Source organism: Neoarius graeffei, chromosome 9 (genome assembly GCF_027579695.1).
Source record: "Neoarius graeffei isolate fNeoGra1 chromosome 9, fNeoGra1.pri, whole genome shotgun sequence".
Taxonomy (NCBI): domain Eukaryota; kingdom Metazoa; phylum Chordata; class Actinopteri; order Siluriformes; family Ariidae; genus Neoarius; species Neoarius graeffei.
In genome coordinates, this window is record NC_083577.1 from 58425871 (window position 1) to 58453010 (window position 27140).

Here is a 27140-nt window from a genome sequence, read left to right on the forward strand (position 1 = left end):
CACTTATCCTGTTCTACAGGGTCGCAGGCAAGCTGGAGCCTATCCCAGCTGACTACGGGCGAGAGGCGGGGTACACCCTGGACAAGTCGCCAGGTCATCACAGGGCTGACACATAGACACAGACAACCATTCACACTCACATTCACACCTACGGTCAATTTAGAGTCACCAGTTAACCTAACCTGCATGTCTTTGGACTGTGGGGGAAACCGGAGCACCCGGAGGAAACCCACGCGGACACGGGGAGAACATGCAAACTCCGCACAGAAAGGCCTCCGGGCTCAAACCCAGAACCTTCCTGCTGTGAGGCGACAGTGCTAACCACTACACCACCGTGAGCAAAATCATCTCATTATTATTATTAGAGTTTAAATCACAACTGTAATCAGTCTTCTCGTCGTTATAGTGGAAGAAACGGGCTTCCAAGGAGGCCGTGAGACCGCAATCAAGGCGAATAATCGCGAGACTTGAGCTGTGGCTTTAGTGCTCGTTTAATGAGGGTCACGCGACTGCCACTGCCTTGCGGAAATCATGGCTCAAATTCCAAATCACTTCCTGGTTCAAATCACTTGTAGTGCACGAGCTGTAGAAATATTGGGTCACGTAATTATGCTGCATTCATGTGCTATGGGAAGAAGATATTTTCCAGTTGGGAAGTGGTATTTACCAGTGTGTTGTGTTCACATGCTTTTGTTGTTGTTGACAAATTAAAGATGGTGGACCAGATTCAAGTTAGCAATAGTTAGTTAGCTATCGTTAGCAATAGCGTCTGCTCTGGATAGGTAAAAACCATAACACATTTTTAAAGGAAACGGATTTCTAACGTATTATATTACACTTGTTAATGACGCAACATTGCATAGACACAAAAAACTACCCACTAGTACTAGTAAAAAAAACACTTTAGTAGCGTACAATGCTTAACATTCAAGTGTCTTGTACCGCTCGCCGCCATGTTGAAAAGGTTAAAGTTCATCTCATCTCGGCAACTCGTGTATCAAAATTTTCTACGAGTTGCCCAGTGGAAAATACCACAAGAGGGGGCGTTCATGTGTGCTTTCCATGTCGGCATTTGGTATTTACCATAATTCCCATAGCACATGAACGCAGCATTAGACCTGAACGTTAGCGGTAGCTAGTTTTTCATTTCCTGTCTAGTGTTTATTTTTTTAATAAGAACTAAATTCACTCTGGTGAGCTTCAGTATCAGCTGTAGGAAGTTTGGGAGTGCAGTAATATAAATGAGCTGTGCACTCTGAGCTCAGATTACGGAAGCCGAGAGAGGCCCTTCATATAATCCTTTTTTTATTCACCTTGTTATCCCGAGATAACGACATAATTAATTCAGGATCTCGAGAAAACAGCACAACTAATTCGAGATCTCGAGAAAATAAAACAATTATTCCGTGATCGCGAGAAAACAAAACAATTAGTTCATGATCTCGAGTAAACAGCTGAGAAATGGTTCATTCAGGTGCGCCAAGGGACTTGTGATATGCTGACTTTGGGGCTATTTCTTATTCTGTATAGACGCAACTTTGGTCATTAGAATGTCTGGAATAATCGATCACCTAATAAGGCAGTATTTTGATCAGGGATTGACACAGGGAGAGATTGCATTAAGTCTTTTAATAAGGGATAATTTCAAAATTAGTCCGCGGCACCTCCGCAGAAGACTGGCCCTCTCTCTCAAAGCATCGTAAAAAGCCATGTCTCACTCCGTAATGTGAAGTCCAAGGTGGCTGGCAAAATCCTTAAAGAAATTTTTTCTTTGTTATTACTCTAACATGCTCCTATACTACATGTCTCTCTTGCCCCATTTGTTTTTTTTTTTTTTGCTTTTTGAGGTTTTTTTTTTTTGTGTCGTGATATATTGTTTGCTTTTTCCCAGATATATGTCTCCTCTACGAGATGCTGTAATTCATATACTACTTTAATAAAAAAAAATAAATAAATAAAAAAGAAAAAAAAGAAGGAAAGAAAAAAAAAAGAAAAGAAAAAAAAAAGCCATGTCTGCTGTTACATGTCCGCCAATTTCTAAGTCTTCGTTGTCTGACCCACAGGGGGCGCAGCTCTGCTAGAAATCTCAGCTGTTTTCTCGAGATCATGAAATAATTTTGTTTTCTCAAGATCACGGAATAATTGTCTTGCTTTCTCGAGATCACGGAATAATTGTCTTGTTTTCTCGAGATCACGGAATAATTGTCTTGTTTTCTCGAGATCTCGAATTAGTTGTGTTGTTTTCTCGACATCCTGAATTAATTATGTCGTTATGTCGGGATAACAAGGTGAATAAAAAAAGATTATATGAAGGGCCTCTCTCGGCTTCCGTATCAGGTTATAATTAAAGCTGTAATATAATATTATTATAACAAGCGCACTGGGGTTCAATGTGAGCGCCGCCTCTCCAGTGGGCGGAGCTAATGAAAGCCATCTCTAAAGTTTTGCAGTGAAAATAAACAGCCGGAGATTTGGACCTGGAGTTTATTACACGACTGTAATTATTTTCTTTCTTTTTTTTTAAATTATATATTGTGTCCGGGATGTGTTTTGGGAAGTGAAGAGCAGTTGATGTCGTTTATTGAACCTTCATGGATGTGCAGGACGAGGAGGCGATGAGCTTTGGCTCTGGATTAAAGGCTGTGTGTTAGAAAGAGCAGCTCTGCAGTGGTTTGTTCAGAGAGAGCTGGTGACTTTATTGCAGCTGGGATGGACCGAGAGAGGAGTTCTTCACTACAGGATAGCGTTCATTACTGTTGGTAACAAACCAAGTCCAAGTTTTGTCTGAAATTTTACTTGGAGGTCGTCTCTTTTTTCGACCTCATCATGTGGAGTTTGTGGCTTTGTGGTCAGCTTTTAGCTGGAGTTCTACTGTACATGTGCAGTCACACGGTCAGAGGTGAGAGCTTTCCTTATTATTTATCTCTTTGGTCTCCATGTTTGCTCGTTAATCTTCATACCGTCCACATGGTCTAGGTGTTAATGTATGTGTTGGTGGCGGTGCCACATCTTGTGAAGAATGTCTCCGGCTTCACCCGACCTGCGCCTGGTGCTCCCAAGAGGTAAAACCCAACACAGTTCACTTCATCATCATTCACTTGTAGTAGCTCTCTCACTCACTCACACAGGAAAAAAAAATACTAAACAGTGTCTTACTGTGATACCCTCTCGAACTGGGCTTCTCAAGCTTTCTGCAATCATTAACCCGTTTAAAGATCATAGCCAAGGGTCGGAGGTGAAACGTAGAATATCAACTTTATTATCTAGAAGAACGACCCAAAAAGCGAATTCAGTCTTCCTGGTGTCTAATTTGCACCCTTAAATTGAATAAAACAGTTAAAATGTACTCTTTTTTGCCCAATTTCCGAAGGTTTGTTTACATCTCACTTATGCGCACTTTCACCACCAGGGGGCAGTCGTCATGACGTCATTTAAGCCAAACAGACTGGGAGCAGTTGTGTGTGTATTGTTATTGTTTTCAAGGCTGTATGTTCATCATGTTTGGAAAGCCTAAAACACTCCACTAACCCCAAAGGTATTAAAACCAGAAAACTTTGTGAACGTTTTGATATATCATGAAATCTCAAGCGGGGCGGCACGGTGGTGTAGTGGTTAGCGCTGTCGCCTCACAGCAAGAAGGTCTGGGTTCGAGCCCCGTGGCCGGCGAGGGCCTTTCTGTGTGGAGTTTGCATGTTCTCCACGTGTCCGCGTGGGTTTCCTCTGGGTGCTCCGGTTTCCCCCACAGTCCAAAGACATGCAGGTTAGGTTAACTGGTGACTCTAAATTGACCGTAGGTGTGAATGTGAGTGTGAATGGTTGTCTGTGTCTATGTGTCAGCCCTGTGATGACCTGGCGACTTGTCCAGGGTGTACCCCGCCTTTCGCCCGTAGTCAGCTGGGATAGGCTCCAGCTTGCCTGCGACCCTGTAGAACAGGATAAAGCAGCTACAGATAATGAGATGAGATGAAATCTCAAGCCTTTTTTTTCTTTCTTTTTCCTTCTTATTTTTCTATTCTTGGAATGTAAAGTTATGTAAGGTAACTCTCTTTTTGTCCTGATATTTTGTAGTATAGCTGTATATAGTGATGTACTGTTTCTCAAAAAAAAAAAAAGTTCTGTGCTTACTTGCGAACCGAGCACATGTACGGACTTTGGTTGTGAGAGGCTGTGTAAAATGTCTGAAAGCGAGAGTGATTTTGAAGTAGGAACTCTCCAAATTGAATATCGAGAGGTGAAACCATATATGTATGAACCTATGGCCGTTGCGAAGCAATCGGTGAATGTGGCTCACTGGTTTGACCATGCGGCCTCGGAATCGGACAGCGACTCGGCCGACTCTGATCGCAGTGACCCCGGACCTCAACAAGACTCGCGCCCAAACACTTTATCCTGGTAGTTATGATAAATTCCTACTTTCATCGTAATACTAAATAGGGCTGTCCCAAACGGTTATTCTTTAAACGATTAATCTAGCGATTTATTTTTTTCAATTATTCGACTAATCTAACGACTAATATTTTGATTAACCTAATAATAATTTTATTGCAGGGTGGCACGGTGGTGTAGTGGTTAGCGCTGCCACCTCACAGCAAGAAGGTCCAGGTTCGAGCCCCGTGGCCGACGAGGGCCTTTCTGTGTGGAGTTTGCATGTTCTCCCCGTGTCTGCGTGGGTTTCCTCCGGGTGCTCCGGTTTCCCCCACAGTCCAAAGACATGCAGGTTAGGCTAACTGGTGACTCTAAATTGACCGTAGGTGTGAATGTGAGTGTGAATGGTTGTCTGTGTCAGCCCTGTGATGACCTGGCGACTTGTCCAGGGTGTACCCCGCCTTTCGCCCGTAGTCAGCTGGGATAGGCTCCAGCTTGCCTGCAACCCTGTAGAACAGGATAAAGCGGCTAGAGATAATGAGATGAGAATATTTATTCTTTAATGGAAATGTCTTATTTGATCTTGACCTGATTTTGTAAATTCAGTTGCTTATTTGTATTTTTATGTCTAATGTGACAATGTGTTGAAACTTGTTTTTTGCTGCCATTCTTGTCCAGGTCTCTCTTGTAAAAGAGATGTTTGATCTCAGTGGGACAAACCTGGTTAAATAAAGGTTATAAATAAATAAAACAAAACACTTTCCAAACTCAAAAAGCAAGATCTTTTGGTGAGATTTTGGATGTGACATTTTTGAGGGCAGCTTTCACTTTCTCTGTGATGGCCAAATACTACTTGTCTATTAAATCCATGAAGTGATGCCTGGAGGGAAGTGCATACCCTGGGTGAAAATGTTTTTATCATATCACGGCAGCCTTCACCTTCCACAGTGGAGAGGGGTCTCATGTCCTTTACAATCATCTGTAACCTGCTGTCAGTAAGGTCTGCAGCCATCTGGGGATCGCAGGGATTTGAGGTCCTTTTACGAAAAAAATCCCCCACACTGCTTGTCTGCTCCTAAAAAGATTAACATGATGCACATGAATAATGACAATAGCAAATATGAAACCTGATATTATAATTTCTAAACTATTGCTGTGTTGATATGCCGTGCATCTATTCAGAGATATTGGTCCTCAAATTCAATAGGATTTCTATCTCTAGGATTAAGTTAAATCAGTGCAATATTTTTTACTTGATGAATTGCTTCAGTAGGCCGATAGCTGCTAAAAGCTGGAATAATTTCAAAACTAGAGAAACATTTTTATCATCACCACTGGCAAAGGTAGCTCATAGTTAGGCTTACATCAGTGAGCAAGGAAGCTACATTCTGGGCAAACAGTTGTAAGTGATAATTTGGCTCACTCGCTCATGGAATAAGTAAACAGAAAGAAAACATTAAACAGTGTTATTAATGTCAGCTACAGTAGCGGTGCAGAATTTGGTATGATATAAAAAATTACACAAATCAATGGATTGACTGTGGTAACATTTCCCGGCTTGGGTGGAGAAGAGGCAAAGAAAGTAAACAGAACTTATGGAGTTTTGCTGCCATCTTGACTCACTGCACCAGGGTGTTTTCCTCTTCACGTGCTCGTGCATGACTGTCGTGCTAGAGTGATATGCCAGATGCACTTTGCGGAGTCTGCAGACTACCCCACTGTTGGTGTCAAGATTAAAGTATTCCCAAACTTTGGATGACCATGTGCGAGCCTTTTTTGCCACGTGTTGCTCCACACGCTCCGTTGTACTGCTGGTAGACACAGCCATGTTGCTCAAGTAGATTACACAGACGCAAATTATTCACGTAATCAATTACGTCAGCGTGTCGTCCCAGCCCTTGCTCTGCGTTTTTGTATTCGGTTAAACCAAAGACGATTGATATAAACGGTCCTATTTGAAAGTTCCGGTTTTGTTCTATGAACATTTACCCTGTGTGGTTTTACACAACGTGTTGACATTAAAATTCCACGTCGAATGATTTTTATAATCGACAACGTTGATTACGTCGGATAATCGTCCCAGCCCAATACTAAATAAGAGCCCTTTTGAAGAATAATTAAACCGCCCTCCTTAGTGGATATACCGGTAGGTAACGATTACTGGACAGTGCGCCGGTAGGCCACATTAGCCTGCCATCCGCGGCATTATACCTTTTATAGCCTACTCTAAGCGAGGAAATATCCCTCTTGTCTCATTTCCACAATGATTGTACAGGATCCCTCAAGATTCTTGACTTGTCAATTCCAAGTAAACCTCCTGTTTACCTCCAATCTTCTCCTTTTTGCTTGAGCGTTGCTGCTCCGTTTTTTCTTTGACTGCTTGATTTTGTTTCACGCGCACAATCCACTCTCTCCGCCTTGTTTCCTTTTTCGGAAAAAGCCAACCCTCTTGCTCCGCCTCTTCTCCTCTTCCGGAAAAAGCCAATCCACTCTCTCTGCCTCTTCTCCTCTCTCGGAAAAAGGTAAAAACTTCTTCCTGAACCGGTCCCGTTGTTGCAGTTCACTGCACAACAATAAGGCATGGTTTTTCTTTGGAAATTCCCGAACACACGTCTGCACTCAAGCTGAACGGCAATGTAAGTAAACGGAAGTGGGCTCAATTCAAGCAGTTTGTTTGTCTTGAATGATGTCACGCACCGAGTGGTCACGAAAATCGCCGATCAGAAATTTGCCGCGATCCGCACTAACTTATTTTAATTATTACTTATTAACAAAACTTCTTGGGACCAGAAGAAAATTACAGAGGGTTTTTTAACATATAAAGTTTCAAATGTGCATAAATTGAAAACTGTTGCCTATGACCTTTAAATGTCCCACATTTCACAAACCAATTCCAATCATAATCCAACTACAACAGTGGCTACAGTTATCGACATCTTTTGGCCATTGCAAAAGTAGAAAAGACTTTCAGTACATAAATTGTGCATGAATAATTTACTCTAACCTCTGGAACACTCTGCCTCCTCACATCTGCAACTCTGATTCTCTCTCCATCTTCAAGTCTAAACTCAAAACTCACCTGTTTAAGATTGCTCACTCACTTTAACTTCTATTACACTCTCCATTGTTTTTGTATGTCGATTTTTATTTGTTTTATTCATTGTATAGCGTCCTTAAGTGTCTTGAAAGGCGCTTATAAATAATTTATTATTATTATTATTATTATTATTATTATTATTATTTAAAAAATACTTGAGTCCTGATTACAGATCAGGTGACACCCAGATGATTAAAAAAAATCCATCATCGGTATGTGGTATTAAGTTACCAAAACATTAATTTTTAAATAAAAACTTGTTTTAAGCCAGTATCTCACTGGGCTGCGACAGCTTGCGACAAATTGCGAATGTCATTCGCGAGAGAGTTTCAAAAGTGTCTTGAAACATTCGCAGGGCTTCTCAATTTCCTTGCGTGAGTCGCAAAGTGTCGCTCCTTCGTCGCTGAAATTTTGAACATGTTCAAAAAATTCATGCGACAAAATTTCTCTCAAAATAATGCGTCGCTGGTGTCGCAAAGCCGTCACGAACCCTTCTCAAGTCAGTTTCCATGAGGCTTCCTCTACTTCCCTGCCTGCCGAGGGAAAGCCGGGCTGCGACAGCCTGCGACTAGTTGGAGACACAACAATTGCGGTAAAATATGCAAATATCAATTCTGTGTGATTCCAAGTGAGAATTGTCGCTAATTCACGTTTTATCGCAATCGTTGTTTCCAACTGGTTGCTGGCTGTCGCAGCCCAGTGAGATACTACCCTTACACAGACTTGTATTTAGTACAAAATATCTCATTATCTCTAGCCGCTTTATCCTGTTCTACAGGGTCGCAGGCAAGCTGGAGCCTATCCCAGCTGACTATGGGCGAAAGGTAGCCTGGGAAATCCCATGCTGCTTTGCACAATCGTTCCGATCTGAAAAGACAGCATGGAAACTATGGTCTAAAGGCTCGCCTGAGTTAGGGAGCCAATCAGAGAGTGGGGAGGGGTGGAAAGACGGTGACGCGTACTACTCGACAAACGGAAGCTTGTAGTTTATTTGGGACTGTTTACGGATCACATTTAACATGGTGGCGAGCGATACGAACCAAACTTTCGATCAAGCTTTGTCTTGCACAAACGGCAGTAATTGTTCGGTGCCATTGTTTTCCTATTTTTGTTTTGCCTTCTCTTTCTCCTTCCTTCCCTTCTTCGCCTCTTCGTCTTCTTCGTCGCTCTAACTACGTCATCGGGTACAACTGCCATGATTGGCCATGGGCTACGTATACGCCAAATGATAGACATTCGCAACGTCCAATAAACGGCCGTTGACAATCGTAAACCACACCTCCCCTACGAGAAATTCAATAGGCGGATTCCAGACCATATTTCACTTGTGATATGGTCTGGTGTTAACCAGACTAGGCGAAAGGCGGGGTACACCCTGGACAAGTCGCCAGGTCATCACAGGGCTGACACATAGACACAGACAACCATTCACACTCACATTCACACCTACGCTCAATTTAGTCACCAGTTAACCTAACCTGCATGTCTTTGGACTGTGGGGGAAACCGGAGCACCCGGAGGAAACCCACATGGACACGGGGAGAACATGCAAACTCACAGGAAGGCCCTCGCCGGCCACGGGGCTCGAACCTGGACCTTCTTGCTGTGAGGTGACAGTGCTAACCACTAGGGCTGGGTATCGCCAGATACCTCACGATACGATACTATGGCGATATTTTGCCCACGATAACGATAATATCACGGTACAGCGATAATCGATATATTGCAAGAAATTTCAACCACATCACGATATCTGTGTCACTGAAGAAAATCAGAATTTATTGACCACTGTAAAATTACATTTCACATACATAACTACACACTCTTGCCAGACATATATTTGTCTGTATTCCACTGCTGGCAAAACCAAGAGTTGCTTCACTACAACATACAGAAAATTCCCATTTCTGTGCTAGTATTCTCAACTTTTCTGTAAGCATGGACACATCAGTGCTGCTTAACAAGCAGAATCAAATTGTTTTATGAAAACTTAAAACTTGCACTGCAGACTGCACATACATTTCAGTGCTAACACTAATATCAATTTGTTCTTTGTAAACTTGAGAACATATACCTGAGAACATTTAACTTGTGCTTATTTTGCAGGAACAACACACTGTCTGAAACACATTGAAAAGTGCAGTGGGCATCTTAGTCTCCCTGAGCACAATTATGAAACAAAGTGCAGTGTGGGTCAGTGTCCACACACTGAAACTGAACTGAAACCTCAGTGAATCATGTTTCTTCTGAACTTTGAGTAAATACTCAAAATAAAATGCAGTGTCTCACACACACTAAAACTGAAAATGCAAGATAAAGTGCAGCTTCTTGCCTTTGGCCTTAAATGACAAAATTAAGTTCACAGTTACAGTAAGTCACACATCACTGAAGTAGACGGGAGGACTTTGGCGCTGTCCAGTGTAGTTTGCTTCGGGTCGGGTTTCAGCGGCTCCGGCTGAGCTAATATGTCGGGGTGGTGTCGTGCTAAGTAAGTTCGCAAGTTTGTTGTGTTACCTGAATATCTAATTGGAGCGAAACAGGTTTTGCAGAGTGCATACTCTTTGTCCAGCTCACTGTTTTTTTTTTTTTTTTTTTTTCTCCTTTCCTTTGGAATCCAAAGTGCCTCCAAACATCTGCCTTAAAGTTCGGTGGCGTCTCTAGGTTTACGTTAACAGCCATGCTTGCTTGTTTTTTTTCCTCACTGCAACCGCCGGGGGAAAAAAGAGAAGACGAAGAGTGCCTTGCAGTGAGGGAGCGGCACAGTGACACCTCGCGGAGTGGAGGTGCGGAAGTCGTACTGGATTTACAACCCATCTGAAACATGATTTGAGCAATTCCAGCGTTATGGACGTGACACTTGAACTCAAAATGGCAACAAATGACCCAGTGCATGTTTTATTGTCTCCCAGTATTTAAACAGGTGTTGCATATTTTAAGGCTGTACCATACTGGAGAAGTGATAGAACAAGAACAATTCCCATAGTACATCTAGGGCATGCCAGAAAATGCCAATAAAAGATGCGTTATGGATGTGACAGAAAAAGTATCACTTTTCTTGGGTGACTGTACATTTTTATCAAACTCTGTGAAATTGTAAACCTAATGTCGAAATGGAGATATCCATTTGATAGAGGGGTCCAAGGTGAATATTAAAAAATCTTTGTTTAAAATATTTTGTATTTCATGCAGAGTTTCGGAAGGAAAAGTCAGCGTTATGGATGTGACGCGTCTGAAATAGACATGGCATATGTTTAGAAAATCAGCAATTTAACCACCATAACCCTTTGAAAAACTCTCTAAATATCAGCTAAAACTATCAAAGTTCTTAAATAATATTTAAGATGGCTATTGTTTTGCTGTTTTGTGGATTTTAGCATACATTTCTGTGGCTTGTGGCAATAATATAGAATTGTACATGATCAAAGTTGATTTTAGCTTGGGTTTTACATTATAAGAAAGACTGACAGTGACATATTAGGTTGGTTACAAATTGGTTCAACTTATTCACATCTGTAAAATACAGGCCTAGGTGAGATCTCTGGGAGTGGTTTTGATGTATTACATGTTGCTTTATTTTTGCATGGTGAGGTTGACATTTACATGGAATTGCCCATTTATTATTTGAAAAAATATCGATATTCAAATTTTGAGTATCGATATTGAATCGGAAGACAAAGTATTGCGATATATCGCCGTATTGATATTTTTGCACACCCCTAATGCAAACAGTGAATTATTAATAAAATATGATCTATGAAAATACTTTAGAAAGTGGAACAGATTTTCTGACACAGGTTCAACATCAGTTCATTTGTTTACATACATTAGAATTACTTCCTCATTTACGTAAGCACCAACATCGATGTATTTATATAAAAGATATTTTGCACTAAATATAAATCTATGTAAAACAAATTTTTAAATAAAAACTGTTTTGGTAACTTAATACCACATTTATTTATTTATAAATAAATAATCATCTGGGTGTCTAACTGTGGACAAAGGTGTCAATACCTGTGGAACAGTGTCACATGATCTGATGCGCTAAGTAATCGGGAATCAATTCATGCACAATTTATGTATTAAGTCTTTTCTACTTTTGCAATGGCCAAAAGATCATTAAGGTGACGATAATTGTAGCCACTGCTCTATAAAGAATAAGTTTATAGATAGATAGATACTAATGAGGTATTGATGCAGTGGTGCTTAGTGGCTGTTCAGAAGCCATCAGTAAGCCTGTTCTACCCCATACCTTCTCCTTGTAGGAGGACCAACTAACAGCTGTTTTTTATTATTTTTTATTTATTTATTTTTTTAAGAACTTTGGAAGGGGAAGGACATTCTTGTCACAATGCGATCTGAGCCAGAACTTACTGAAAAGGGGCTGCAAGGCTCATTATATTGAAAACCCAAGGAGCATCATTTCCATCCTCCAGAACAAACCCTTGAGCTCCAAAAGCTCAATGTCCGCTCAGTATGACGTCATCCAGATCCAGCCACAGCAGATTTCACTCAGTCTTAGGCCAGGTATGGCTTTTCTGTGCAAGGATGGATACAGGATTTGTCAAATGTCTGAAGTGTACACTTGTTGGAACATCACTGCTTGGAGAAAATGATTGTGTTTTTTAAACTTACTCAGGTCAGCAGACCTCGTTTGAAGTGCAGGTTCGCCCCGTTGAGGATTATCCTGTTGATCTGTACTACCTGATGGACCTTTCGCTATCCATGAAGGATGATCTGGATACCATTCGCAATTTGGGAACAAAACTTGCTGAAGAGATGAAGAAGCTCACTAGTAAATTTCGTCTTGGCTTTGGGACGTTTGTGGATAAGAACTTGTCTCCTTTTTCATACACCGCTCCAAAGTATAAGGAGAACCCCTGCACCGGGTAAGCATGCAACAGCCCAGGCTTCTCTGTGATGTTTAAACCTATTCTTTTGTAGTGCTTTGTAATTATGTCGTGTCCTTGTGTTCCTGTATGTTTACATGTGAAGAGTTAAAAGATAACCAGATTAACAAACAGGGTGTGTTGCAGTTTCCATCTAACTTGCTATTGAAATGTATGAGTATCAAAGGAAGGCAATAGGACACTTACGCTTCCACTTTTTGCTGATACTGGTCAAGCATTCAGCACTGCATTTAAATGCCTTATTCCCTTTAGATACCCTGTCTACTACCAACGCTCAGTTGGAAAGTGTTTATAGATGATCTGTCTCCATCTTGGAAGAACACATCTACTTTTCTGCCATTGTGAAACTTAAAACGGAAGTCATGCATGACCAGTCCTGGAAGTGGGTTATTTCAGACATGGTATAGATAGTTTTCACTGACGTCACGGCATTCCAGGGAACGCCCCCCAGCTGCCATCTTGGGGGGTGAACAAAACGGACCATCGCCATTACCGGCTACGTTATCTCGGACGAATTTATGAAGTTATATAGTCAGTTTTCTAAAATAAAGATCAATGTCGGCAAAATCAAGCAAACAGAAGTATATAGATACATTAGACGACATCTCACGACACGGTATGCAGCCAAACTGGCCTTGATTGGGGGAATTGACCCCTACGAAGTGGACAAAGATGCATTTTCAAGTGACTATGCAGGGCTGCCAAAGCCTGAAACTGCCAAAGCTTGCTCCAAAGCCTGAAACTGACTTCTTCAAACTTTAAAGGCTGTCTGATATATACAACTTTATATATTCACAGCGCGCCTTTTGGCGGATGCCGCCTGAATCGCGCAGATCCGATTTTTTTTTTTTTTTGGGGGGGGGCGTTGGAGTGTCTGATTATAATTTCAAAGTAAATTCTGTATTAAAATTACTAAATAAGCAAATCCGTTACAGTCCATGAAACAGGAAGTATAAGGATGAGAAAAAAACAGTTTAAATCGGAAAGCTGCGCACATATGCGCAGTCCTGCACACCACTCGGGCTGCACAAATGTGCGCAGCTTTCCGATTTAAACTGTTTTTTTCTCATCCTTATACTTCCTGTTTCATGGACTGTAACGGATTTGCTTATTTAGTAATTTTAATACAGAATTTACTTTGAAATTATAATCAGACACTTCAACACCCCCCCTAAAAAAAAACCGGATCTGCGCGATTCAGGCGGCATCTGCCAAAAGGCGCGCTGTTTGCATCCCAAACACAAATCAAATCATACAGAATAGACCTAAAAATGTTTTTCAAAAATGACCCTTGCGTGAGTGACGTGACAAGTTTCAAATAGAAACGTGACAAACGAGCGATATTAAGTGTACATTACAATGTAAACGTACACTCGGCGGTTCCAGTTAGGCATTCTCCAGAGATTGTTTACACGATTTTTTTGGTTTCCAAAAACAAACTTAAACACAATTGATTGTTTATTTAAACAACTTGCCACTTATAAAATGATCGGAGCAGACTTTGCTGTGTTTGGAAGGCTGATAATCCTTGCGGTTGATTCTCGCAAGCCATAGATTTCTCCTTTGTATGCTGTTTCTTTGTTTGCTCGCCTTCGTGCTCCCGTACAGTGGGAATTCCATAAAAGCTCCGCTTGACTTCATCATCTGACCTATTACGACAGCCGTGAATACAACAGGTGTGCACCATTGCTAGCTTTAAATAGCCTGCTTGGGTTCTTTTGAAGACTTTGTACTCGCGCGTTACAATGTGTGCTCAGTCACCCGTACAGTAAGCTGGACCCGCAAGATGGCCACCACTAGGGAATCCCCGACTCTGTGACGTCATGTGAAAACTATCTATAGATGATCTGTCTCCATCTTGGAAGAACAAATCTACTTTTCTGCCATTGTGAAACTTAAAACGGGAAGTCATGCATGACCAGTCCTGGAAGTGGGTTATTTCAGACATGGTATAGAAAGCACCGGAGTTTACTTGGAGCAAACTTCAGAACATCATTTTTCAAGCAAACTAGCAGTCAGTCTTCTGTATCGGAGCTGATTTTTAGTCCAGTCTGGGTAATCAACTAAACATTTTTGAATGTCCCGTTTCACTAAAGTCTGGAAGTAAGCGACTAACATGACTAAATGGGGACAGCAGTTACATTTTAATGCTTAACCATTTGTATTTAGTGATTTCAAGGGGTTATTTAAGTTTCAGAGCACCACTTCAGACTCTCACCAAAGGAATCATCAGTTTTAAATTTGAAGTAGAGAAAATAAACATACTTCTCTGTCCATTTGTCTTTAAACCTATATATTTTTTTAAAGATCAATGTTGTCAGTTCACTAATCAGACCAGACAGAGCAAAGAAATGTGTTTTAATAAATAAATTTTTCTTTCTGATTTAGCAGAAGGTGCTTCAGATTTAGTAAATCCTGATCTATGGCTAATTTGCCTTACATTAAATGGCTCTGCTGGAATTTTTGGTTTTTCTTTGGCCCACTAAAATAATTTGCTCAGTCCGCACAAGACTGCGGTCTGCCAGTTGACAACTTCCTGAAGTACAGCTTTTATACTTGTCAATGTGCCAGACACTTGAAGAAGAAGAATGCCTTTGTCACTGCACAAAGGTACAATGAAATTTAGTTCATCATAGGAGAGCAAAGCCGCTGCGTACTTGCACGTCACCACTCTTGGGCACTTCAACCCAAGGCCATCCCATGTCAATCTAATACCCTGTCCACACTAGGGATTTTGTACTGATATGATACTACTTTCGTACCGCAACACCTGTCCACACTAGCAACTATACCGGTACTGTAGCGGTATAACTGTATGGTACTAAACCCACAAATGTATGGGTTTCGTACCGGTACAGTATTGGTGCTGTAGTGTGGACAGATGAAGCGGTTCTGTATCGATACAAATATAATGCACAAGTGCAATGAACCATTCCTACGTCTTCCAGGTTATTCATACAATACAATACGCCCGTGCTTTCCAACTGTAAATAAAACATCAAAATGGCTCAAAACGACCGTGGAGCTACATGGAGCAAAGAAAGGGAGAGGGAGGAGGAAGAGGGGAAAAGGGAGGGGAAGAGAAGGAAAGGGGGAGAAAGGGAGGTTTGTTTTCTTTGTTTCTTTCTCAACTGCCTCGCGCGTTTTATACGATTCGACTGAATAAATGACCACCAGAAATACAGACTGTACATTGACAACAAAAAGCACACACACGTTGTTTCATCCGCCATGTTGTCGGAAGGAAGTTACTCGGTAACCACGGAAACATTTCGCGCACGCGCATTTCAACTACCGTGAAAGAAAACCGCAAATGTTTCTCGCTAGTGTGGACAGATGCACTAAACTGTACCGGTATACTTTGTATCGATACGGTTATACCACTTTCATACCAGTATAAGTGTGAACACAGCATTTGAACTGTGTGGTGTGAAAAAGCTCTAGAAGTTATGCCTAGTCCTAGATGCCATAGTTAGTAGAAATAAATTAACTAGACTGAACCGGTCACTTTGAGCACTGTTACATTTGGCTCATTTTTGTGTGATGTCAGCATGGAACTAGCTTATTTTTATAGTACTCTTTTAAAAAAAAATTTAACAGTATTAAGATAATGGCCTTTTAAAGTGCTGATGACACATTTTTGACATCTTTGGCGATGTTTTATAACATAAGTAATTCCCGATCCATATATTAATTCACGAAGGCGCCTATTTTACAAGTTATGATAAACGCGGCTATTTGGGCAAATTTGACAGGGCTGCAGCACCCAGGAGACGGAGGAGGAGGAGCTATATGACGTCAGCGAAAGAACCTTCCTCCTAACTTACCAGTTTATTGTTGATGCGACAGGTGTTCAGTTTATCATTATTAGTATTATTATACATTTTATTTATTTATTTATTTATTTTAGTTATTATGCCTTCGCGTTGTGTTGCCGGCTTTTGCTCCAAAACCTAAAAGGATGGTAAGTTTATTCAAGTTCCCCAGAGATCCCGAGCTGCATGCGAAGTGGGTGAAGCAAGTCAGGCGCAGTCGTGACAAGTGGGAGCCCTCACCAACATCCGTCCTGTGCTCTGAACACTTCGATTTGGATTGTTTTGACACCCTTCCCAGCTTAAAAGAATCTCTTGGGTGTTCAGTTCATCACAAACGTGTATTACTACCATCAGCAGTGCCTACACAGTGTTGCCAGATTGGGAGGTTTCCCGCCCAATTGAGCGGTTTCAAGTGCATTTTGGTGGGTTTTGAACATATTTTGGGCTGGAAAACATCAGCAATATCTGTTGCCAGATACTGCTGAAGTTTTCCAGCCCAAAATATGTTCAAAATGCACTTGAAACTGCCCAACTGGGTGGGAAACCTCCCAATCTGGCAACACTGCCAGTATTCCGGAGGGGGTCTACTAGTAGCTATGCCGGATCCAAAGACAGTCCTCCTGTCAGAACATGTGTTGTGAAACGACATAAGATAAAGGTACGTAGAGCTATAGATTCTACATGATAATCATAAATGTAATCATAAAGTCGGTGTGATATCAGTCATGTATTTGCTTGTGAAAGCTTGCGGCTTTCATGTAACTGCTGCCTAGTAACGAGGGGCAAAGGGTAAAGAGGGTAGGCTATCATAGATTCTATTCAGAAGAGATCAACACAATTCTAGACTCCCAGAAGAGGAAGAGCTAGCACTAGAGAGTTCACCGGCGTTTTCATGCGCCATTTCCATTGAGTAGAACCAGAGTAGAACCATAGGATGTCTATGAGTAGAACAGCCAGTGAACCGCAGTGTGCTCTCCCGCTGACGTCACAACATGGCCGCGAGCCACGGACCCAGTTTTCTTGCGCTGTGCAATTAAAAGTTGGATATTTGCGTAACAACAGCTTCTTTTCACGTAATTATAACAGCAATCTAACATGTTTGCCATGTTGTATAGTTTATTTAAGAAATTGCATAGAGTCATGTTCATGTCATCAGCCCTTTAAATCCACGTATTTGACAAATACCACAGTACAATGACCCAGGAAAGGCACCAGACTGCACATTTGGCCCCGGGGCAGTTACACTACTGCCAGCATGCATCAGTGCCCAAGTAGGTTAGTCCTCTATTCTGTTATCAACTGTGAGTGGCCCTTAGTGTTTTGTCCAGAACACACCTCTTCCCAGTATAATAGTGACTTCAGTGTATGTTTAGCTACACCTTTTGTTAAAACACATCTCTGTGCTTGGAATATCGTTGAACTGAAATCTATATTCTACACCTCATTCAGCAGAGGTAGTAAAAGGACTAAAATTCACTCCTCGGTTATTAATCTGAAGAAACGCATTAGAAGAACTACGGCTTCAAGTTCTTAAAGTAGAAATCTGTAAACTCTTCCTCAAACAACTGAAAGGAAATTTTCAAAATTCCCAAAAGAAAAGGACTCCTGCCTCAAATTCCATACTGATTATACAATTGCAGATACAAGCTGTTCCCAAACTGCGTCCCCTCCTTCGGGTTCCGCAATCACTTGTCTCTGACTGACAAAGTGGACCGTTTCAATGAGGAGGTGAAGAAGCAGGTGGTGTCACGGAACAGGGATGCGCCTGAGGGTGGATTCGATGCTATTCTACAGGCTGCAGTCTGCAAGGTCAGTTATGTGTCATGACAGACATTCTGTCTACCGAGATTATGTACACACTGAATCATATATCCCAGTCTGAAAGTCAGTAGAGATCATAGACTTTGTTTAGGCGAACCTTACTGGAAGAGTCAAGGTTAAAAGACGTGTTTGGTTTGTGTGGGAGTGGCTCGCTCGTATCTCTTTTGTGATATTGCTTTGCTCAGCACAGACACTTATTTCTCTCCCTGGTAAAAAAAAAAAAAAAGGTCAGGTTTGTGTAGCTTTGTCAACAGTGACGACTTTTGTTTGCTTGCTTTTCATGTCCTCATTTGACCAAAGCACATTGTTTGATACTGTTTTTTTTTTAGTTATTTTGATGAAAGTAGTAAAAACAATGACGCACATTTAAATATAGGCTTATGTTTATATTTAAGTTGTTATACATTTTTCCTTATGTCGCAAAATTTTAAAAGGTTTAAAAAGCTGTGTGTCCTGTATGTAATAATGTGTTTCTTGTGTCCTTGATTTGTTCCTTCATTCTTTGTAATTTGATGGAAACCACAGGGCAGAGTAAAGCCTAAAACTAGTTTCATCTCATTTTTGCTAGAAGAGAATTGGTTGGAGGAAGGAGGCCTATCACCTGCTGGTCTTTGCTACAGATGACGTACCCCACTTAGCTTTGGATGGCAAACTAGCAGGCCTCGTTCAGCCTCATGATGGACAGTGCCACCTGAATGATGTAAACGAATACAGCGCTTCAACCAAGATGGTAGGAGGAGCCTCATTTTAACGTTCTTGTGTAATTACTTCAATCTGCTGAGCCAAATGGCTGTAAAACATCTGTGCTGTTCGCTTTTTCATGGGCACATATGAACACCACTTGTTGACTTTGACTAAACACGTTTGGCTGTTGCTGGCTTACTCTCAAGCTGAGATCTGAATTATTTTATTAGCTGTGCATTTCATGCCCAGTCACTTTCCTTATTAGCTATAAATACTTGAGGTAAAGGGAGAAGTTTGCTTGAAAAGTTATTTTTAGTTCACAAGTGAGTCCTAAGGCGTGCTAGGGAACGGTGCGGAGAAAATTCATTGGCTAATAGAAGATAAGTTTATTCTAGTTATTGATAGTAAACAAACCCTGAAATTTGTGTTTAAAGTGCTGATGACACGTTTTTGACATCTTTGGCGATGTTTTATAACATAAGTAATTCCCGATGATCCATATATTAATTCACGAAGGCGCCTATTTTACAAGTTATGATAAAAAATGCGGCTATTTGGGCAAATTTGACAGGGCTGCAGCACCCAGGAGACGAAGGAGGAGGAGGAGCTATATGACGTCAGCGAAAGAACCTTCCTCCTAACTTACCAGTTTGTTGTTGATGCGAGAGGTGTTCAGTTTATCATTATTAGTATTATTATTATACATTATTTTTTTATATATAAATATTATATTACAGTGGTGCTTGAAAGTTTGTGAACCCTTTAGAATTTTCTATATTTCTGCATAAATATGACCTAAAACATCATCAGATTTTCACATAAGTCCTAAAAGTAGATAAAGAGAACCCAGTTAAACAAATGAGACAAAAATATTATACTTGGTCATTTATTTATTGAGGAAAATGATCCAATATTACATATCTGTGAGTGGCAAAAGTATGTGAACCTCTAGGATTAGCAGTTAATTTGAAGGTGAAATTAGTGTCAGGTGTTTTCAATCCATGGCATGACAATCAGGTGTGAGTGGGCACCCTGTTTTATTTAAAGAACAGGGATCTATCAAAGTCTGATCTTCACAACACATGTTTGTAGAAGTGTATCATGGCACGAACAAAGGAGATTTCTGAGGACCTCAGAAAAAGTGTTGTTGATGCTCATCAGGCTGGAAAAGGTTACAAAACCATCTCTAAAGAGTTTGGACTCCACCAATCCACAGTCAGACAGATTGTATACAAATGGAGGAAATTCAAGACCATTGTTACTGTCCTCAGGATTGGTTGACCAACAAAGATCATCCCAAGAGCAAGGTGTGTAATAGTTGGCGAAGCCACAAAGGACCTCAGGGTAACTTCTAAGCAACTGAAGGCCTCTCTCTCATTGGCTAATGTTAATGTTCCTGAGTCCACCATCAGGAGAACACTGAACAACAATGGTGTGCATGGCAGGGTTGCAAGGAGAAAGCCACTGCTCTCCAAAAAGAACATTGCTGCTCGTCTGCAGTTTGCTAAAGATCATGTGGACAAGCCAGAAGGCTATTGGAAAAATGTTTTGGGATGGATGAGATCAAAATAGAACTTTTTGGTTTAAATGAGAAGCGTTATGTTTGGAGAAAGGAAAACAGTGCATTCCACCATAAGAACCTTATCCCATCTGTGAAACATGGTGGTGGTAGTATCATGGTTTGGGCCTGTTTTGCTGCATCTGGACCAGGACGGCTTGCCATCATTGATGGAACAATGAATTCTGAATTATACCAGCGAATTCTAAAGGAAAATGTCAGGCCATCTGTTCATGAACTGAATCTCAAGAGACGATGGGTCATGCAGCAAGACAACGACCCAAAGCACACAAGTCGTTCTAACAAAGAATGGTTAAAGAAGAATAAAGTGAATGTTTTGGAATGGCCAAGTCAAAATCCTGACCTTAATCCATCGAAATGTTGTGGAAGGACCTGAAGCGAGAAGTTCATGTGAGGAAACCCACCAACATCCCAGAGTTGAAGCTGTTCTGTACGGAGGAATGGGCTAACATTCCTCCAGGCCGGTGTGCAGGACTGATCAACAGTTACCGGAAACGTTTAGTTGCAGTTATTGCTGCACAAGGGGGTCACACCAGATACTGAAATCAAAGGTTCACATACTTTTGCCACTCACAGATATGCAATATTGGATCATTTTCCTCAATAAATAAATGACCAAGTACACGGAGTGCAGAATTATTAGGCAAGTTGTATTTTTGAGGATTAGTTTTATTATTGAACAACAACTATGTTCTCAATCAAACAAAAAGACTCATAAATATCAAAGCTGAATATGTATGGAAGTTAGAGTGGGGTGTCTTTAGTTTTGGCCATTTTAGGAGAATATGTATGTGTTCAGGTAACTTTCACTGTGCAGAATTATTAGGCAACTTAATAAAAACCAAATATGTAGCCATTTCACTTATTTATTTTCACCAGGTACACTGATATGACAACTCCAGATTTGCAAATAAACATATCTGACATTCAAACACAAAACAAAAACAAATCAGTGACCAATATAGCCACCCTTCTTCATGAGGACGCTCAAAAGCCTTCCATCCATAGATTCTGTCAATTTCTTTATCTGTTCACGACCAACATTGTGTGCAGCAGCAACCACGGCCTCCCAGACGCTGTTCAGAGAGGTGTACTGTTTTCCCTCTTTGTAGACCTCACATTTTATAATGGACCACAGGTTCTCTATGGGGTTTAGGTCAGGTGAACAAGGGGGCCATGTCATTATTTTTTTCACCTTTCAGACCTTTACTGGCTAGCCACGCAGTGGAGTATTTGGACGCATGAGATGGAGCATTATCCTGCATGAAAATCATGTTCTTCTTGAAAGATGCTGACTTTTTCCTATACCACTGCTTGAAGAAGGTTTCTTCCAGGAACTGGCAGTAGGTCTGGGAGTTGAGTTTGAGTCCATCCTCAACTCGAAAAGGTCCAACAAGCTCGTCTTTGATGATACCAGCCCATAGCAGTACTCTACCTCCACCTTGCTGGCGTCTGAGTCGGAGTGGAGCTCTGTGCCCATTACTGATCCAGCCACAGGCCCATCCATCTGGCCCATCAAGAGTCACTCTCATCTCATCAGACCACAGCACCTTAGAAAAATCAGTCTTAAGATATTTCTTGGCCCAGTCTTGACGTTTTATCTTGTGTGCCTTACTCAGTGGTGGTTGTTTTTCAGCCTTCCTTACCTTGGCCATGTCCCTCAGTATTGCACACCTTGTACTCTTTGACACTCCAGGAATGTTGCAACTCTGGAATATGGCAGAACTGGATGCTAATGGCTGCTTGTTAGCTTCACGCTTGATTTTCCGCAGATCATGTGCAGTTATTTTGCGCCTTTTTTTTCCCCCCACACGCTTCTTTCGACCCTGTTGACTATTTGCAATGAAACACTTGATTGTTCGGTGATCACGTTTCAACATCTTCGCAATTTCAAGAGTGCTGCATCCGTCTGCAAGACATCTCACAATTTTATACTTTTCAAAGTCTGTCAGATCTCTCTTCTGACCCATTTTGCCAGAGGAAAAGAGGTTGCCTAATAATTATGCACACCTGATATAGGGTGTTGTCATTAGACCACACCCCCTCTCATTACACAGATGCACAGCACCTGATATACTTAATTGGTAGTAGGCTTTCAAGCCTAAACAGCTTGGAGTGGGACAACATGCATTAAAAGGATGTTGTGGTCAAAATACTCACTTGCCTAATAATTCTGCACTCAGTGTATATTATTTTTGTCTCATTTGTTTAACTGAGTTCTCTTTATCTACTTTTAGGACTTGTGGCAAAATCTGATGACATTTTAGGTCATATTTATGCAGAAATATAGAAAATTCTAAAGGGTTCACAAACTTTCAAGCACCACTGTATTATGCAAGCACACACTAGTTATTATGCCTTCGCGTTGTGTTGCCGGCTTTTGCTCCAAAACCCACAAGGATGGGGTAAGTTTATTCAAGTTTCCCAGAGATCCCGAGCTGCATGCGAAGTGGGTGAGGCAAGTCAGGCGCACTCGTGACAAGTGGGAGCCCTCACCAACATCCGTCCTGTGCTCTGAACACTTGGATTTGGATTGTTTCGACACCCTTCCCAGCTTAAAGGAATCTCTTGGGTGTTCAGTTCAGCACAAACGTGTGTTACTACCATCAGCAGTGCCTACAGTATTCCGGAGGGAGTCTACTAGTAGCTATGCCGGATCCAGCAGTCGCCTGGGCCAAGCCGACTCCTCCAAAGACAGTCCAACTGTCAGAACATGTGTTGAGAAACGACATAAGATAAAGGTACGTAGAGCTATAGAGTGCTCCGACATGATGCTAAAAATAGTAACCATGCGGTCTGCGCGGCCATCTTGGAAGTGACTCGCTCCAGAGCGCTCATAGAGTACACATCATAGAGTACACATTCATGATAATCATAAAGTCGTCGTGATATCAGTCATGTATTTGCTTGTGAAAGCTTGCGGCTTTCATGTAACTGCTGCCTAGCAACGAGAGGCAAAGGGTAAAGAGGGTAGGCTATCATAGATTCTATTCGGAAGAGATCAATACATGATTGCTTAAAAATTAGGCATTTTAACAATTTGCATCTGTTTTGTGATTATCGTGACACTTGTGTGTTGTATAGAACTGTATGTCTTATCAGCACATCGAGGATCTTCCACCGGAGGCTTTAGCAAGTACTCGTAGCAACACTACACTTTACCCTTTGCCATGCGTTGTTAGGGAACGATAGCAAGTACCCCGATGACCGACTTCAAGAATATGTAGAAAAAATTTAGAAATTATACTTTCCAAAAATCATTTGAGCTTAGTGTATTGCATTTCCATTTATATTGTAGGTTCTTGCTGATGTTTTTGCGGAGTATGACGCAGCTGCTGAATCAGAAGCTGCAGAGTTTGTATGTACTAGTTGTGAACATTCACATTATTATCAATCTCATTTATTTAAAATCAGATAAAATCATGCCATCATGATCACTGCTTAAAGTACCAGTATTTGGTTGTTCTTTTGTTCAGAGGAAGAGCTAGCACTAGAGAGTTCACCGGAGTTTTCATGTGCCATTTCCATTGAGTAGAACAGCCAGTGAACTGCAGCGTGTTCTTCCGCTGACGTCACAGCATGGCTGCGAGCCACGGACCCAGTTTTCTTGCGCTGTGCAATTAAAAGATGGATATTCACCTAACAGCTTCTTTTCACGTAATTATAACAGAAATCTAACATGTTTGCCATGTTGTATAGTTTATTTAAGAAATTTTATAGTCATGTTCGTGTCATCAGCCCTTTAATGTATCGGAAGGAAAGTAGTCTTCACTGATTTAGGACTGGACAAATCGGTAGCCAGGGCACCTAGAACAAGCAGGTTTCATGTTTTGGGCTATTAGTTATATTGTAGGGTGTGGGTGGTTTAAAAAAAATTAGCTTCAAAACCAGAAAGCAAGGAAATTCTATTCCTTACTGACTTCCACAAAAGAAGTGTTTAATGTTTAAACTAGTGCTGTCAAGCGATTAAAATATTTAATCGCGATTAATGTCGCGACTGTCATAGTTAACTCTCGATTAATCGCAATTTAATCGCACATTTTTGTCACATGAAAAACCATTGTAATTCTCTTATCAGCATAAAGTGAATGGGCTTGCTCACCGTTCGAACTACGGGGGTACTCGGGGGATCCGAGATCCCCTGAAACAGACATGAGATCCCTTGAAAACATGATTTGGGAAATGTTGGGGGGGTCTCTAAAATATTGGCAAAATGATGTTTATTGACATAGCAATCGTGTGTAACGGGAAGCATTTGCATATCTGAAGTGAGCGCGCGATGGAGAGCTGCGCTCTGAGACAAGCGCAAGCACCCCCCCAAGGGAAAATAAGGGACCCCCCGAAAATATCGGCATAGTTCAAACACTGGTTGTACCAATGGTTTTTTTTTTTTTTAATATTGCAGAGCATAACACGTCTTGTCACAGCCACTGCAAAGTGGGGCTGGAGCCACCAATGGGAAAACTAAACTTAAGCCGAGCACCGTGGCGCTTTGGGGGAGGGCAGAGGACTCTGGCTGTGCGGGGCGTGGCATCATGTCACAGAGCGTTAATCTCGCGATAAAAAAAATTATCACCGTTAAAATTGAGTCAAGTTAATGCGTTAATAACGCGACATTTTTGACAGCACTAGTTTAAACGTGTTTGAACTTAATGTGTTTCACAGTACACCATGATGCTATGACTGTAGTGTGTGCAAGTTTGCACATATCAGCCAAAGTGCATTCAGGCTGGTGGTAGAATAGTTTTTACAAGGTGGATTAATTGCTGTTCATGGACGACAGATGATTTTTTCAGAATCAGGAGCACAAGGGTTTGTGGAAACACTGAAAACATTCACAAATGACTTTTTGTTAATAATACATTCCTTCATGTCTGCACGCATTTGTTTCCTTTAGTCCTTTAACCTCGTCAATTGGGTTCATGTGCATCCAAAACATGGGACTGGGCAGCACTTCAGTTTTTATTAGCTAATTCTGGCTAATGAATTTGAGTTTTCCACCCTTGTTGAATATAAACTTTGGTTCTCTGATTGACTGACTTGAATGAGTCTGAGTCTGTTTTAAGAGTTAAACAAAGCTAAATTTAATTGAGGTGAATATCCAGTTCAGTTAAGTTCAATTGGTCGGGTTCAATGCCCGAACTGATAATCCGCATCATCAGTTTTTCTTTGGCTAATCAGGTTGGAGGTTAGGCGCCTTGCTCAAGGGCACTTAAGCCAGTCCTGCTGGTCCAGGGAATCGAACCAGTAACCTTTTGGTCCCAAAGCTGTTTCTCTAACCATTAGTCTATGGCTTCCTGAATATAAGTAAATAAAAATATCTGATATTCTGTTGGTAGATATAAAGGCAGATGTCTATAGTCCTATCAGGCTATTTCTGTATTAAAATGAACTAAGAGTCAAGAAAAGGGCAGATACATGTCCTTATACACCATAACACAATGCCTTTTATTTAAACATTCATTCTTTAAAAATGAGACACATTGGCAATAGCTTGCTTATCTTGCACGTACTGTATGTCTGTAAACTGGATAAAGTAAAAATATAACTTCCTCCCACAACCATTTTGTCATATGTCCAGTTTTAATTAGTTTCAAGTCCCTTCTGCTATTTTGAAAGGAAGTGGATGGAATGAGTTCTATAAACAAAGCGAGAATACCAAATGAGTGGTCTTTTCCTTTTGCAGACTGTTGGACAAGAAGAGTAATGTGCTTGTAGTGGAGGAATGAATGTATTTAGCATGCTTATATATGACTTTTCTTTTCTTCAGGACTACCCTTCATTAGCTCTGCTTGGAGAGAAGCTGGCTGAAAACAACATTTTCCTGATTTTTGCAGTGACCAAAAGACATTATGTTCTTTATAAGGTATTGAAAGTTAATCAGTTCATGATGATTGGTATTGCATGATTCAGGATACATTGTACATTATTGCTTTTTAATGCCCATAATTTTATCATTTTTGTTCTAGAACTTCACTGCATTAATTCCAGGAACTACAGTGGAGATTCTTGACCAAAGCTCAAAAAACATAATCCAGCTGATTGTCACTGCATATAATGTGAGTTTAACTCCTGTGTTTTACAAGTCTATGAATAAAAAAAAATATATACATCGTGTTAACATAAGAGAAATAATATAGCTAACCGTAATGTAGGATACATCTACATGCTTTAAATTTAGTCAGCCGATGTAAGTAAAAACTAATTAAAAAAAATCCAGATATAGTTTGTCTTGGACAGGGTTATAGGCAAAGGTATCAGTATGCACATTTTACCTTTAACTTATTTTTAATAATAATTTATTAGCATTATCCAAAACAAAATTTGGCTCTTACAATGCTAAAAATGATCTATAAACAAAGATAAAGACACACACTTGAGAAATAGGCAAAGGATATCATCAAAAATTCTATGAAAAAAAGGAAAATTATACATGTATACAATCTAAAAGAAATTGAAATAATATTAATAAACAGCAACAAAAAAAAAATTATAATAAACAGTATATAAATGCAGCGCATAACTATGAGCATCTGTTATGCGCTCAAGTAAAACTGAAATTTTTGCTGAAATTGCATTGTTTGTTTAAACTGGTACAGTTTCTCTCATCTTTAGGAAGAGAATTTAAATATCAAAGAAGAGCATTTGAATACCTTAAGGTAGTAGCAAAGGTCATTTTTCTGATCAAACTATAGGCTGATCTAACTGTAGCTAACAAGCAGACTTTATCGTTAACTAATTGAAGTGTGCTTGGCCAAAGAAAGTAGTAAAAATGTTAAATAGCATTATTTAAAACAAAGTGAACATTTTCCTAACTTCAAGTTGAGAAATTCATTTTGGCTTTATTTGTATAATGTTTTAATGAAAAT

General features: G+C 40.6%; 1 protein-coding gene across 2 annotated transcripts in view; it reads left to right on the forward strand.

The window, feature by feature from the left end:
- Nucleotides 1-2415: 2415 nt before the first annotated feature.
- itgb5 (integrin, beta 5) overlaps nucleotides 2416-27140 on the forward strand; it is a 104590-nt gene continuing 79865 nt past the window's right edge. For both annotated transcript variants that reach the window (XM_060929949.1, XM_060929951.1), the window contains exons 1-8: nucleotides 2416-2899; nucleotides 2977-3062; nucleotides 11782-11989; nucleotides 12102-12351; nucleotides 17828-17996; nucleotides 18577-18738; nucleotides 26042-26137; nucleotides 26241-26330. In XM_060929949.1, the coding sequence (XP_060785932.1) occupies nucleotides 2827-2899; nucleotides 2977-3062; nucleotides 11782-11989; nucleotides 12102-12351; nucleotides 17828-17996; nucleotides 18577-18738; nucleotides 26042-26137; nucleotides 26241-26330 (1134 nt within the window). In that variant the 5' untranslated portion in view covers nucleotides 2416-2826. The remainder of the gene's footprint in view (nucleotides 2900-2976; nucleotides 3063-11781; nucleotides 11990-12101; nucleotides 12352-17827; nucleotides 17997-18576; nucleotides 18739-26041; nucleotides 26138-26240; nucleotides 26331-27140) is intronic.